Genomic DNA, 15,271 nt, shown 5'->3' on the forward strand with positions numbered 1-15,271 from the left:
ACCTGGATTGTTTTTAAATGTTCCTGTAAACTGGTATAGTGATCATTCGGCCATTTGTAGCCAACTGTTGTAAAGACAAACCTCTATCAATATTTCAGCAAACCAGTGCATCAACATTCTTTCCACACAGTCTTATTTTTTAACCAAACCTTATTTAAAGCAGACGCTGCGTCTATTTCAATTCAGCTGTAAGTGACAATACATGTTTTTTGGTTTTTATATTATGTAAATCCTAAGCAAATTCTGCATGAGACAACTTGACGTCATCAAACATCTGAGCTAAATGTTATCCTAGAGTATGTTGTGCTTTTCATTTACTGTTAGCTAGAGCCCTCTAGTGTTCACTGTTGACATGTACCATACTTTAATGGTGAAATAAAGATGCTGAAAATCAAAATCAGTCAATCAATACTTTGTTTTATAAAGAGTCATTCATCATATTAATAATCATCATGAAATGGGTACTCTGGATGGTCGCTCCACCTGTGTTGAAACAACGAAAAAGTTGCTTTCCGAGCATAATGATGTGGACTTGTTTGTCCTTTTGAAAACAGTATTTAGACAGAAAAACACAATATATAATATAGTTAGAGTTTTAGGTTCAACTCGCACTTAAATATATACTTCTTTTAAAGCTTATACTTACATCAGCAGCTCCACAAAGCGGATATTTTTGTTCAGCGCCTCAATGGCTTTCATTTCCTCCGCAGTGAGTGAAAAGTCAAATATCTAGAACAATAAATGATTTTATTTACTGAAATAATATAAATACATTTAAGATTACTATCTAAAATAAATATAATAACTTGTTGTGCTGACAAAAACGAATAAATATGTATATATGAAAAGGTATTTATGTAAACCCACCTGGAAGTTGTGTTTGATCCTCTCGGGGCTGAAGCTCTTGGGGATCACGACCACTCCTCTCTGGGCGTTGAAGCGCAGAGCCACCTGAGCCGTGCTCTTCTTGTATTTTTTCCCAATGGATACAAGCAGCTCGTCCTCCAGCAGAGGAGGACATTTCACATTCACCCTAAACCAGAGAAGGAGGAAAATACAAAAGCAGGAGAGAGTACTTTATCAAAGTGTTTAGGTGTCGCATCGCTGTGTTAATGGTTTGGTGACAGAAATAATATTGTTGGTTTAAACGATGCTGACGCGTGGCAGAGATGTTTTGTTCTATATTAAAGGTGACCTATCGTGCAAAATGCACTTTTGTACGTCTTTTATAAATGAATATGTGTCCCCGGTGTTCCAGGGAACTCACCAAGTGTCAGAAAACACAACCCTCTCTATTTTCCTCCATACCCAAATCTCTTAAAAAGGGGCTGCAAGACAGACTGATCCAGATTTGAACATTTCTATGACGTCACAGAAGTGGCGCTACGGCTATTGGGCCAACTCCACCAATCAGGAGGAGACAGCCACGGACATTGCCGTTGGAAAGCGCTGGAGACGCTGTAGTACATATGCCAGGCCTGTAGATGGTGCTGTTCTCACAGAATCAGCCCATGCAAAGACAGTGTTAAATTGAGAGAAATGAGGAATGGCTAAAATGCATAATCTGTTTGGTATTTTGAAAAATAAAAAGTATAAATATGCCTTATATAGGTATGGTCCTGCACTATATTATTCAAATATAGCATGATAGGTCCACTTTAACATTTTAACATTTTACGATTGTGTTGTTGAACTCAAAGGTTATCCATATATGAATACAGTACCAGAAGGAACAACACATGACAAAACACCAGCTTTCAGTGAAAAGTGCATATCTCTTACCAGGAGGCATCTCTGGAGGAGCCAATTGGGCAGTAGCCAACAATCACTATGTCATTCTGACGACAGTACTCCAGAAGCTTGGGCTGTGTGAAATATGGATGGCATTCAACCTACAGGTAAGTGAGAAGAAAATATATAATTTAGGAAGAAAACTGTTACATTACTTCAGCACCCTTTGCGCTACAAGCCAGAATAATAGTGGGCATAGAGGGGAAATATTAACTCATTTTAACACCATAAAGCTAAAGAAATATGAATTATGATATAGTCTTTGACTATTGTGACAAGATCTAGGTTTGTTGAGTTCAAAACAAACCATACAAGTAACCCAAAGAAAACACACAGCTCTACCAGCTACTTACACTTGGTCCAATGTGGGATCTTTCGCATATATCTAAAATATATATATCTTCCCTCTTGCTTATGGTCTTTAATACATACTGATTTACTACTGTAATACTATGCTTTCTGTGATGTCAGTGGGGGTCACCTGGTTTGATACAGGTCTGTGTTTGAGGCCAGGTTTGTTGAGCAGCAGCTCCAGCTGTCTGCGGTTGAAGTTGGAGACTCCCAGAGATTTCACCAGCCCTGCGTCTTTGCAAGCCTCTAAAGCCTGTTGAGGAGAAAAAGATTTACATCCTCTGATTGATAGTGATTATCTTCACAGACGTACTGAGAGAGTTGAGTCGCATATGAAGCACAGCTGAGCAGAAAAAACAGATCTTTGAATGAATCTTGGCTTGTCATGAAACTACCATATCCAGACATTTCAATGCAGGATGTTAAAGCATTTTAGAAATTGGGAATTGAATGGAACTCACCTCCCATGTTGCACAGAGGTCTGTGTGGTGGTAGATGTGTTTTCCATCCCGGTCTTCTGGATAGAACTCTTTTCCAGGCTAATATTTAAGCAAAATTCATTATTTTGCATTAACACACAATTCATAAATAATAGTGCTTTGGTCTATATTTGTGCATATTCGGTACAATGTTGGAGTGTGGTGGTTGGCTTCAGCTTTGGTTAAGTTCACATCTCAACACATATCTGATTTATACCAACTATAAACTGGGCCAGATAGTTTGAGTTCATGAGCAAACATACTCGACATGGCTGTCTTATCTTTTCTGTAACCTTAAACTAACCATGAGCCACATTTGACACGTGTTATGCAGCTACAATGCATAAATATAACAGTTTGATACAATTGTGTCGGTATCTTATCTAGTGCATATAACTAAAAATAAACATTAGATTGTGCATGCAGCTGTGTGTGTTGCCATACTTTCTAGATCTATTATCTTTTATTTCAAATACTTTTACAATATTATCTTCTTCAAACCTGACAGAGTAAATCAGAGCATTATCTAAACTAAACACTACCAGTGTGACTACCTTAGGTCAATGTTCAGAAACTAAAGGGCTGGTTGTTAAAAGAACTGAGATCAAATGGAGTACCTTGAAGGCCATAGGGAGTTCAACAATGTAGAGATCCACATAGTCTAGTTTTAAGGCTTTCAGTGTCCTCTCCAAAGCTGGTCTCACCAACTCTGGTGGATGAAATGTATTCCAGAGCTGAGAAAAGTAACATGGAACTAGTTATACAAGATTGAAATATAGTTAACACCACTGAAGAATGAAGAATGACACATCTTATTACCTTCCCGCAGTAAAATATGTCCTTTCTTTGAACGGTTCCATCAGCAATCTTCTCTCTAATGGCTTGACCAACTTCATGCTCATTGAAATACACCAATGCTCCATCGAAGTGCCTGTAACCCACGTCTATGGCCAGCTTGACACACTCAAGTGCTGTGCCTCTGGGTGTCTATTGTAAATCAAAATAAAATGAATACATTATTTGACCCGACTCATTATTCGATTGACTCGCGCTGCACTTTGTGTTGACATTTCTCTGTTAAACATGATAGAGAGTCCTTTTGGTGAAGCTGTCATTAGTAAAACAGATCTAAAAACACGCATATCAAATCCTTCTTACCGTTCGAGGGTCTCCATAGGTGCCCAATCCCAGCAGTGGGATATGGTTCCCGTCACTGAGAGGGACACTGTGGCGTTCTGCTGTCAGATCCATGTGTGTGGATACACTGTGCTGTTATCTAGCCTGCCTGGACCATGGATGTATACCAAGTTATTTATTTATTAAAGAGCATGAACTTTGAACCCTGACGTTTTACTTATGTTATTAACTTCATACTGAGAGGTTTTGCCGAGTCAAACCCAAACAACTCTATGCAAATACGACTATAATGTTGGACTTAATTCAAACATTTTAACCCCTGCTATAATGTAAATGTTATCCAGCTTTTTAACAAACGCTTGCTGTAATTGTTTCTATGGCTGTTTGTGGTTATTATCGGGGTTCAAAACATATAAAGGAGTATACAAAAAATAACATTAAAGAACAAAAGATAAATCAGTTATATTAACACACTGATTGATGATCAGAGGGGTTACGATGCAGGTAAGTGCAGCAGTATTGCATAACACATTTAAAAAAACATACCCAATCATTCATAGCGGTGTGTGCTGCAATTACAATGCTAATATACAAACAAATGTAATTTAAGGATTTCTTGTGTTTACTTTCCCCAAGACTGCTCATATAGACTATAAGCATGGCTGTATTATTAATCAACCTTAAAGAATGGAAACGTTTAAAATTCTTTATTTTCTGAACACATGAACATTTCAGTAGTGCAGTAAAGGTCCTACCGATATATCTACATGTTTGGTTTTAAGGTCAGATGGATGAGGTGCCAAAAGTACCACAATCCGTGTATCTACCGTCCATTTGTTTTTCTTTATTAAACAAGTAAACGGAAGAGCGTCTGAGAGGCCTTTTTGCTTTTTGCTTTTGACCTTACTAAATGGTCTAATGGTCATTGGAGCGAGGGGCGGGGCCAAACTCACGGAAGTGATTTCAAAACAAAAGCACTCGTTTGCTAAAATCACACTTGAATCACTACAGTATCTGGAACGGTGATTATTATAAACAAGGGGAATTTAGCGATCACAACGAAAACNCTTTTGACCTTACTAAATGGTCAAATGGTCCTTGGAGCGAGGGGCGGGGTGAAACTCACGGAAGTGATTTCAAAACAAAAGCACTAGTTTGCTTGGAACGGTGATAATATTATAAACGAGGTGAATTTAGCGAAAACAGCCAAGACACATATTGAGCCCAGAAATTGAATGTTATTACGGGCTGTAAATATAATAAGCCTATGTCTAAAATGGACAACATTGTTAGGAGATTTAAACTATGCAGCGATTCTGCACTGCGGTCGACTCAGCCGTCTCTCGAGTTAGTTATTATTTTTTCTGCCATTAGTTCTTCTTGAGATTGACACTGTTGGACTCAGTACGAGTGAAACAACTCCCACAAGTAGCCTACTATGAAGTACTTTTACTGTGTACTTTTTGAGTAATCCTCTGTCAATGTCCCCTCGAGTACAAGAATGCATGTTTCTTTGCTATTTTGAATAAGCATTAAAAAACCTTTCTTCATGAGACTGATGTTGTTGGACAGAGTATTTTAAGAGGATATGATAGACATGATATCAGCAATACTTCCAGTCAGTACTCCAGCAGCAGCATTTTTAATCCTTGGAAAGTATTTAGAGACTGGCCTGGATAGCTGGTCACAACTATCCTTCAGCAAAGTGACAAACCCTTGTCACTCTTGTTGGCCTCTTATGACAATGCTGTCTTTTAAATAGGATTATTTCTCTGCCGCTAGTTCATTCCTCTCAGATTCTTCCATAAGTCCCTGTCATTGCATGTCAGTCAATAGAGCTTCGACAAATGTGTCCAATTCAACTAAATGTTTTTTTTGAGTGAAGGTCAGAGCCAAATTATAGATTGCAAACAATCTATAATTTGGCTCTGACCTTCACTCAAAAAAAACATTTAGTTGAATTGGACACATTTGTCGAAGCTCTATTGACTGACATGCAATGACAGGGACTNATACACTACTATAATTACCAATTTTGGATCATAATATAGAAAGTTCAGCCGAATTAGTGTGATACTGCAAGCGAGAAGGTTATTGCTGTGAAAAAGAAAAATGTAAAATGCTTGTTTAATGGCTGATATTATTTTATGATCCACATCGACGTTTTTCAGTTTTGGCGGAGCAGTCTTGCCTGTGTGTGTCCAGAAGTCTTTTCTCATTCAGGTGCTCTTAATAAATTGACAGATATTAATATTTAATGCAGCCGAAACCTTTTACAATGCGTTATGATGACTGTTCAGGGAAGAAAAAGCAAGCACACTGGCCCTCTAAAGTATATTTTGTATTTTTTTAAAAAACGTTTTTTCATTTTCACATCGCATAAGACCATGTTCCAACGTTGCATTGCGGCTAAACCATCGAATCAAGAGCTGAGGGAACCTTGCCTACGTCTGTTTTCCGGTATGCTTTTATGACGGATGATTTTGTATACACGCCATTCCTTCACATTTAAAATTTTACCAATCTGCGAACATTTTTTAAAAAAGTTATTTCGTTTGAGGCCTTCGTAAAAATGTTTTTAAATATTAACTTCGTTCTAGTTGAAGAGTTTGTTAAATTAGACACATTGAACCGAAGCTTGCTTGCCCTGGCCAAGTGCAATCGGCACAAACATCTTCGTCCGTTAATTCCACATCCGAACACAGGATTAAACTTTGATTTAATAATTAATGGTACCCTTTTTGTTTCTGCTAAAGAGTGTAGACCAGCTGGGGCACAAAGGAAAATCGGCGAAATCGAGGTGTGACTATTAAAAAAAAATCGTTATATATGTAATATTGACAACTAAAACAACCGACGTCGGCGTAGCAATTTGCTTGGCATTTTCCGGTACTTTCCCTCACTTGGTTGGCCATGTTAACGAATACCGGTGTAACTGTCAATCAATCAATCAATCAATGTTTATTTATATAGCCCAATATCACAAATGTTACATTTGTCTCAGTGGACTTCATAGTTTGTACAGAATATCAGTATGACAATACGACACCCTCTGTCCTTAGACCCTCACATCGTACAAGGAAAAACTTCCAGAGAAAACCCACAGTTTAAAGGGAAAAATGGGAGAAACCTCAGGGAGAGCAACAGAGGAGGGATCCCTCTCCCAGGAACGGACAGACGTGCAATAGATGCCGTGTGTAAATTGAAAAGATAATACATTTGCAACATAGGTAGTCCAAATGTTTGGAAATGCATGTGTGTATAACGTTTGAAGGGACGAAATTGTGACATCTTCACGTCTCCCAGCATGGTAAATCATCACATGTTCACGTCTTGCCGTGATACCGGGTTGCGAATAGAATAAAAGAATAGAATTGGGAGGGACGAAACCCTCTTCAATGGTCACACATGCAGAGCACACAGCACACACAGTGACATTTGTTCTCTACTTTTAACCCATCCTAATAATAGGAGTCTAGTACTAGGAGCAGTGCGTGCTATCGCCAATTCAGGTTACCAAATAAAACAAACTCTTAGGCCTACATTGATTAAATGTACACATTTTAATATCATATTTTAAGTTTTTTTTTAAGACATCTTTTGACAAAATACTTTCACAAAAGCCTCTACTCACGCTTCAGGTAAAAGGTGAGGGAGAGCATAGTGATTTTGGGAGGCAAAAACACATCAGCTAACCTCCCACACATGACATGACAATGAACCTAAAGATAGGTGCGCGTGTTTACATTGCACTTGTATGATGTCAAAGTGCTTTGAATACTCCAGTGGGACAAAGAAAGAGAGAGAAATGGGAGAGGGAGAGGAATAGTTTGTGTTTGTACCCTTCACACAGAAGCCAAGAAGAGTAATTGCCTGCTCAACACCTCAGAGGTGAAAGGTTGGCTGGGAATGCGGGGGGTGGTAGCACAGACTGCTGTAATTAGCCTGCAAAAGGACAAATGAGTCTCCAAACAGATCACTGTCAGCATGTCAGATTTGAGACCACTGAAGACCTTACAAGATATTATGTCATGTGCCATGGAGGTCCTTATTAGGTGATAAGCCTCTCTTGAAATGAGGATGGAAATACTTTGGGGGAAAAAAAGTGCTACACATGGCTTCAACTACCAAATCTCATGTTTAGAGCGTTATTTCTTTTTTTGCAGAAGAAGTTAATAACTGACGCAGACAAGCAGCTATTTATTCATGCAGCTTTGAGAGGCAAAGCAGTTTAAAAATGTGTAATGCTCTTTTAACTCATTCCATAACCAATCTAGGTGGGGGCATCTGGGGGTAATTTGGCTAAAAGAAGAAATCATCCATAGACTTTGTGTAACACAGCTGCCCTCATGAGACATGACTGGGTTTGGTACATTGTAAGGATTTTATTAAAATTATGAAAACTACAAGCAACCTGTTTTCAATTGTCACAAAGCCCCGGATATAAGAGCTGCAATTCACCAACATTTCCGGATTAGACAGTTCTACCGTAGATGGCAAAGGAACATGCTGAACTGCACGTCTCCCGTTCGATTAGACTGGGTTTCACATAACAGAACAATCAGAACTACCCGCCCCCTTTCCTGCCACTGCTCTGCTGCCGGGCTTGGATGAGCCAGACTGGACTGAGATTGAACTGAGCCGAGGAATTCCAACATCTGGCTTGTATCTACAGCTTACGGTCATTTGGATGCAGTTGATGGTTTCCAGTAGATCCACAAAGACTGAATTGTTCAGGGTTTGGGCCTTGTCTGCCTTGGACTCGGAGGGCGTGGTGCTCTGGCGCCTGACTGCCACAGCTGGGCCTGTCTGTCAAATCCTCATGTGACACACAAGACTGAGTTATCCCCAGCGAGAGAATTGGGAGAGAGATTGGGGTGGTCACCACATGACTGGAGGGCCTTCGATGAAATGTGAGAACGTACTGTATTCAAGGCCTAAATCACCACATTAGTTTTGTAGAAAAGAGGCTTTGACGGGAAATTCCACTTTTCACAGCTTTTAATGCATTAGCTGAGGCATATGCGATCATTATGAACTCTTTCAGGGACTCAGAGATGACAAACACTTGCTTCAGTCAGCTAAACCACACTCTGGAGCCTCTCCTCCCCCACCAAGGTCCCACACTACACTGCAAGTTTGACAATTGGGTTCAACACCAGGTCAAGCTCTGGGTTTGACAATGGGCCAACCAGTCTTCAATGGGAGTAAAGCAGACAGCTTTCCCACAAAGAGCTCAGTCACACAGAGGGGATTCTGGCTTAGTGGCCTCTCCTATTTAAACCACACTGACTGGAATTAAAGAAAATCTTGCTCACTGTGTTGCAACGTTACTGGTGCTGTAGATGGTGTTGTTGCTGGCTATGGACACCATAAGTTACCAACTCTGTGGTTCATCTGCAAGCCTTTCCACTTTTTCTTCTGCGTATTTACTTTGCATACGTCTCCCCAATATAAACTTAGCTTGCACTGATAGGAAAACAATATGTCACCGTGCTTGTAGAGTGCACGTGACTGTTTGCTCATCTGCTGGAATTCCCACTCAGCCCACGCTAAAATAATTGATTATAATTTAAACATCCTGTAGGTTTCGCAAGTGCATCTGTGTTTGTTTGTTGTTGCTTTTGATCTTTGTGCATGCGTGTGCAATGATACACGTGAGTTTTGCTGTGTTTCTCTGTATATGCTGGTGTACGGCTGGCGAGCGCTGACTGAGGGACATGGATCTTGCACACTGAGTGTGTGAACTCTGGCTGAACCCCTGGGTGTACTGTTTCAGGCACGCTCTGACAACCTCGCCCCAATGACCCGGCTCGCGACTGCACAGTTCACGGGGAGGTCCTCTACTCACGCACAGCCACCCCCTCCTCCCACTTCCTCCCCTCATCCCCTCTCTGTTCCCCCTGCACCCTCCTTCACCTCTCTTCCCTACCCTCCCTCTCCTTTCAACTTCTCTCAATCTCTCCCTTCATGCTGTGTTTTTTCACAACCCCTCCTGCTTTCCCTTCTCTCTCTATTTCTATCACACTGTTGTCAACAAGACAGAAACTGTCTGCTGGCATCTTGGAGAGACAGGTCCTGCTGTCCTGCCAATGGAGACAAAGTGTCTTTAAATACCAGACACTCTAACATCCTTATCAGGACTGTGGAATGAGCTCCTTTTGTGGATAACAAAATGTTCCTTTACACAGAAGTGGCAGTTTTTAGAACAACAAGGTTAACTCAGATGTTATCTTGGGAATTTGAGGAAATAAAACAAAACTTGTGCCTTACTTGAGTGTTTCCATTTACCACTGCTTTACACGGTACGTATACTTTAATATTTCAGTGGGAACTGTTGAACTTAATCCACTCCCTGTACTACATCACATAAGTACCAGTTGAAGTATTGTCCTACTTTTAGTTTAAGATGCTGCATACAAAACACATGATCAGTTAAAGCTGGGGTACTGTAGGTAAGTTTGAGAAACCGGCTCGAGATACACTTTTTGTTATATTCCATGGAATGCTCTTAACATCCCGATAGCAATAAATATCTTAAGTGCTTTGAATCCATAAAAAGATTTCATCTGTGGAAGCCGTAGCGCTGTAAAAAACGACCAATCATTTTACCCGGCCCGGCTAAAGTAACTGGATGGCCTACCTGCCTGTCAGTCTTCCATCTGTGCACAAACTTATCTCGTGCCCTCATTGGTCATGTGCGCGTTCGTGTGTGTTGGAGGAGGGGCTCTGTAAGAAAGTGGCAGATTTTTTCCGGTTGTGTATTTTCAAATTCTAGCGCACTCGAGCTGGTTTCTCCGAAATTACCTACCCCACCTTTAAAGATGCATTATTACACTGCGGATTAAACTACCCAAATTTAGTAGATTTGTCTTAACCAACTATAAGTACTACTTAAAAGTTGATATGTCAATAATAATGATCAACATTAACATGGATCATTCTGCACACTTACTATTTCTTTGTATATAAAGTTCATTATTTCGCAAAGTACTTCTCTACTTTTACCTAGGTCAAAATCCAAATGTATTATTATTATTATTGATAACAAGTCTCAAATAGGAATAACATATATTGTTTGCAGTAGCTCTCAATCAACTGTAAATAAAGAGTTTTTACTTTTTTTCCATTTCTCACACCCTGTCTCTTATTAAATCACACATTGTTTTTTCTTTCTTTGAGAATAACTGTGTCTCTGAGGTATTATATATATAAAATCCTGTCTCTTTATTCTGTGGAACACATTGCATACTGCAGTTGCAGCGAATACTTTTCCAGGAGTGTGCCAGATGGCCAGACTTAATGTAATGCAAGATTCATAATATTGCGGAGGTGGTATACTAAGTTATAACTATTCCTATTACAATGAAAAATGCAAGAATGACAGCCCATCATTCAGGTAAGGATTTATTAATGCCTTACTATCAGGTCATGAGGTTTTCACTAAGTATTATGAACATAAATCTTGAAAAAAGACTGAATTGTGAATAGAAGTGGTTTGTATTAGTGTTCAAGCAACAATCAAGCGACAGACATCCTTATGTTATCCTGGATGATATTACATTCCTTAACCAATGAATCATGGGCAATTTCAACATAGCCTTCACAATTTCGGTCATGTAGCCAGAAATATGGGTTCACTGTGTTTTTAGTACTGTGCACATTCTAGCCTATGATTTACTATTCCAGGCTTGTAGTCTAACATGGCAATTATGCTGTGAGAGAGGCAACAAGTGAAGAAGTAATATATCATTAAAAAAACATTTCAAAATTAAATGGCAGTGCCCTGAGTGAAAACCGCTCACTTCTAACTGTTTCTGTCGGATCTGACTTGTTCGTTCCTCGTGGCCACCCGGCGAGATCGACAATAAACAAACACTTCATAAATCTAAAAAGTATTCCGTCTCTATCAATGTGTGTCTTGTGCCATGTCATAGGTCTTCAAACCTCTCATTGCTGATCACCCCACCAGTCATCTCATTAACTCCCTTCCAACCTCTCCCTAACCCCTGGTACAAGCTTTACTCTTGACATTATGGGAGGGACCACTTATCCACTCAAAGACCCCATGCTGTGCTGCCTGTGCAAACTGCCTGATTAGTTGGCCACCCCTGACTTGCTGTTTGGTCTGTGAGTGTCCAATGATAGATTGTCTCTCAATTGTCTTTTTCAAAATCCTTTATAAGCCTCCGCTCCGTGTGTATGGTTAGCACATGCAGCTGGTGCCAGAAGTTTACTTATTACCAGTCATGTTCTGAAGTCAAAAAGAGCTAAATGGGATTTTTATGGTACATTCATGGAACCATAAAAATAAACTGCTTTCAATTTCTCTCACATTCCTTCATTCTTACTTTCACTGACTAGAGTGTTTTCTCTGTTTGACCGCACATTCTCATTTTCACATTTCAGAGCTTCGTCCAGTGAGAATAGTAACACGAGCCTTCACAAAGACACACATGGATGAGAGCTTTGAAAACAAACCTTCATCTAACTGTCAGGAAAATATTTATTGGCGAAGGTGGCTCTCCTCACTCTTCCACCCCCGGCGTGACCTCCGTTTACCCAGGCCATGCCCTCGTTCCATACACACCCACCGAACTCCTGCTGGAAACAGGTTTGTGTTACAGGGCCCCTGGGGGGCTCGCAGCAGGGGCTGGGGGCCGTCAAGAGCAGGCCCCTTCAGCCATGGACAGCTCCTCCGCTCTCGCAGAGTCAGTGAGGGAAAGACCTGAACTTGGAATGACCCCACCAAGCAAAGTCCCCGATGGGTTCATCCGCAGGCCAAAGCTCCGGTTCCCCTCACCCCTAAATGTTCCTGCTCTTCTCTTCTCCTTTTTTTTTTTTGGACCTGTTTTTCCAACTTAGACCAATACATTTTCCAGAGAAGTATCACTCCCCCCCCGAACACCCCCTTCTAATAAAAGTGTCGTCAATTTTCACCGAAAACCACGAATGTAAAAACCAAACCGTGTCCAGGTAACTAAGTTTAAGTCCTTAGTCTTTAAAGTTTTTTGCTAATAAAAAAAACCTAAAAAAGGGGTCAACCCTTTTAAACAACAAAAGACTTGTCAAACCGTGGGTATAGTCTTATTTTAGTTTATTTATACCATAAACTAATAATTAGTAAATTCTTAATTTTTTCAGTGTTTCCTTGTGTTCCCCCGGTGTAACCTTAGTTCCGCCCCTGTAGAAGATTGTCCTTTGGTTCCCTGCCAAACCGGAGAACTTACCTGGTAATCCACCTTTCTAAAGGAAAGTCGAAAAATGTATAAATTCCGGTCCCTAATTGTGGCCCGCGGCTTTTAGCCGGTCATTTACCTTTCAGCCCGGCTTGTACCTCGCACCCCGCTGCGGGAATAAGCCTCCAACCAACACCGCGGCCGGTGGCAGCCAAGAAATAGAACGGCTGGACTGCCGGAAAAAAAGAACCGCCGCAGCCCCTTGTGGTGGCCTGTCAGCCCTTGGTTCGTCCCCTATGTGACTAAAAACCGACAAGGTCCGAAAAATCGCCTTTAAAAGGTCCAATGGTACGTCTATTCGCCTAATTGCCTTCACCTCTCCCAATTCTGTTTTACTAAAAATTTTTACCTTTTCTAACCTTTTTGTGGTTTTTTTTTTTTTTTGGTGCCTGCCGATTAAAAGTTGGAGTAAGCCCCAAAATAATCTTCGAGGACCAAAAAAGCGAAAGTTACAAAAGTTGTACCTGCCCTCGTCACTTTTTACCTTTTCTTTTTTTTTGCCGAATAAACAACAAACAAATAAATAGTGCCTCAAGACCAAAGAAGAAAGAAGCAGAAAGGCCAACAAGGCCAAAACAAACGGAGAAAAAACTTACAACTACCTTCATTTTTTTTGGGCCGGCGGAACGACCCAATTCCTCTCAAATAACGGTTGAAAAGTCGCGTAACACCGGCTCAAGTAATGCAAAGCAACGAGCCGGAAGCCACCTAAACGCACAAAAAGGTCAAACCGCCGCTTCAAGCCCCGTTTAATGCGTCCCCACTCTCAGCCGGCCTGCGGTTGTCCAAAGCAACCAAGCGCCAAGCGCTGCTGGAGAAGTCCCAACTGCGGCCACAATAGACCCGGGAAATGAACCTTAGAATTATAGAACCTTATAAAGTATCAATAGTAAAACCTAATTTACGGTACAATAACACAACATCAACTTTCCTTTTTTTGAAACTTCCAAAAACCTTTTTTAAAAGGAAGTTCGGTCAAGTGAAGAATGAGAAGTAAACAAGTGAACAAAAATGAACTCGCCACAAAAATCCGAATAACAAGAACCAAAAAAGAAACGGGTGTCTGCCAAAGGCAGTAACAAAGTAAAGGAATATTAGGAACCTTAAAAAGGGGGGGTTTTGTTTTTTGTTGTACCCTCAAAAAATTTATTTTACCAAAGGTAGTTGATTAGAATAAAAACCGCTCCCGTTCGTCAAAATACTAACGAAAATGCCAAAAAGAATCGACCGACCTTTTTTATGGCACCAAAAACCCATTTTTCTTCTCGTAAATTGTTTTTAGCCCTACCAATTAATAAAAGTAAAGTCCACCGGTCTTTTTTTGTTGTTGAGGTCCCAACCACCGAAAAAAGCACAAAACCTTGAAACTAAATAAATTAAATCGGTTGAACCAAACGTTACGAAGAAGTGTAAAATTTTTTGTATCAAAGAAATGGTCCTATTTTTTCACAAACAAAACCTTAAATGGGTTTTCCAAATAAGTAAATCCAAAAAAAAGTGTTAAAACATAAAGTTAATTAATTTAAAGTAATTAAAATGAAAAAACTCCCTATTTGATCTTTCCGTAACAATAAGTTCAAAATTTCCACTTTTAATGTAAAATCCAACGGTAAAACACCCCCTTGGTAAAAAACCAACTACGGGATCCAAAAACCTTAAAAAGGGTTAGAAAATAAAGACCAATTTAATTACAAACTTATTTTTAACCAAAAAATCGTATTGTTTCATTTTTTTGTTAAATAGTAATGCACTTTTCCCTTTCCATGGTTAATTTTGCTCAATATTCATAACATAATTGTAATAATACAAATGTTTAAAATAACAAAATTGGAAAAAACGTCAATTATCCTATATTACAAAAGAAAAGAAAATGAAAAAAATCGAAGTGTCTTTTTTTGTTTTTTTTTTTTTTTTTTTATGTAGGAAAAAAGCAACATAAATACCTTAATTTCCGTTTAATTTATTTTTATTTTTTTTTTGAAGAGGTGTTTTGATATTTGCCCCTTTTTGTTGGTAAAAATCACCCTACAAGTTCCTACAATTTTTTCTTCCTCCTTTTTTTCCGTAAAAAAAACAACTTTTCCAGTATTTTTTTTTTTTTTTGAAAACTTTTTCCTGTAAAGGGAAAGAAAAGGTGTCTCCTTTCTTCCTCATAAAATATTCTTTTCTCAAAATTTGAATACCAACTTGAAGAACAAAATTTTTTCTCTGGTCCCGCAAACCAAAAAAACCGAACCAACAGCCCTCCTTTTTTCCTCCTTGCCTCGTCCTTCC

At 39.6% G+C, this 15,271-nt stretch overlaps 1 protein-coding gene across 2 annotated transcripts; it reads right to left on the reverse strand.

The window, feature by feature from the left end:
• Positions 1-440: 440 nt before the first annotated feature.
• On the reverse strand, positions 441-3,872 carry LOC104955509 (3-oxo-5-beta-steroid 4-dehydrogenase-like). 2 transcript variants are annotated; one of them, XM_010782843.1, is made up of 9 exons: positions 3,780-3,872; positions 3,441-3,608; positions 3,239-3,355; positions 2,604-2,681; positions 2,273-2,395; positions 1,783-1,892; positions 868-1,033; positions 647-729; positions 441-483 (listed from the first exon to the last, which is right to left on the reverse strand). In XM_010782843.1, exons 1-9 carry the CDS (start codon positions 3,870-3,872, stop codon positions 441-443), a joined length of 981 nt encoding a protein of 326 aa, XP_010781145.1. The 2 variants fall into 2 exon arrangements, with proteins under 2 accessions (XP_010781145.1, XP_010781146.1); XM_010782844.1 differs by lacking the exon at positions 2,273-2,395.
• Positions 3,873-15,271: the final 11,399 nt, after the last annotated feature.

The sequence above is a fragment of the Notothenia coriiceps genome, unplaced genomic scaffold (genome assembly GCF_000735185.1).
Source record: "Notothenia coriiceps isolate Sejong01 unplaced genomic scaffold, NC01 NC01_scaffold00024668, whole genome shotgun sequence".
Lineage (NCBI taxonomy): Eukaryota > Metazoa > Chordata > Actinopteri > Perciformes > Nototheniidae > Notothenia > Notothenia coriiceps.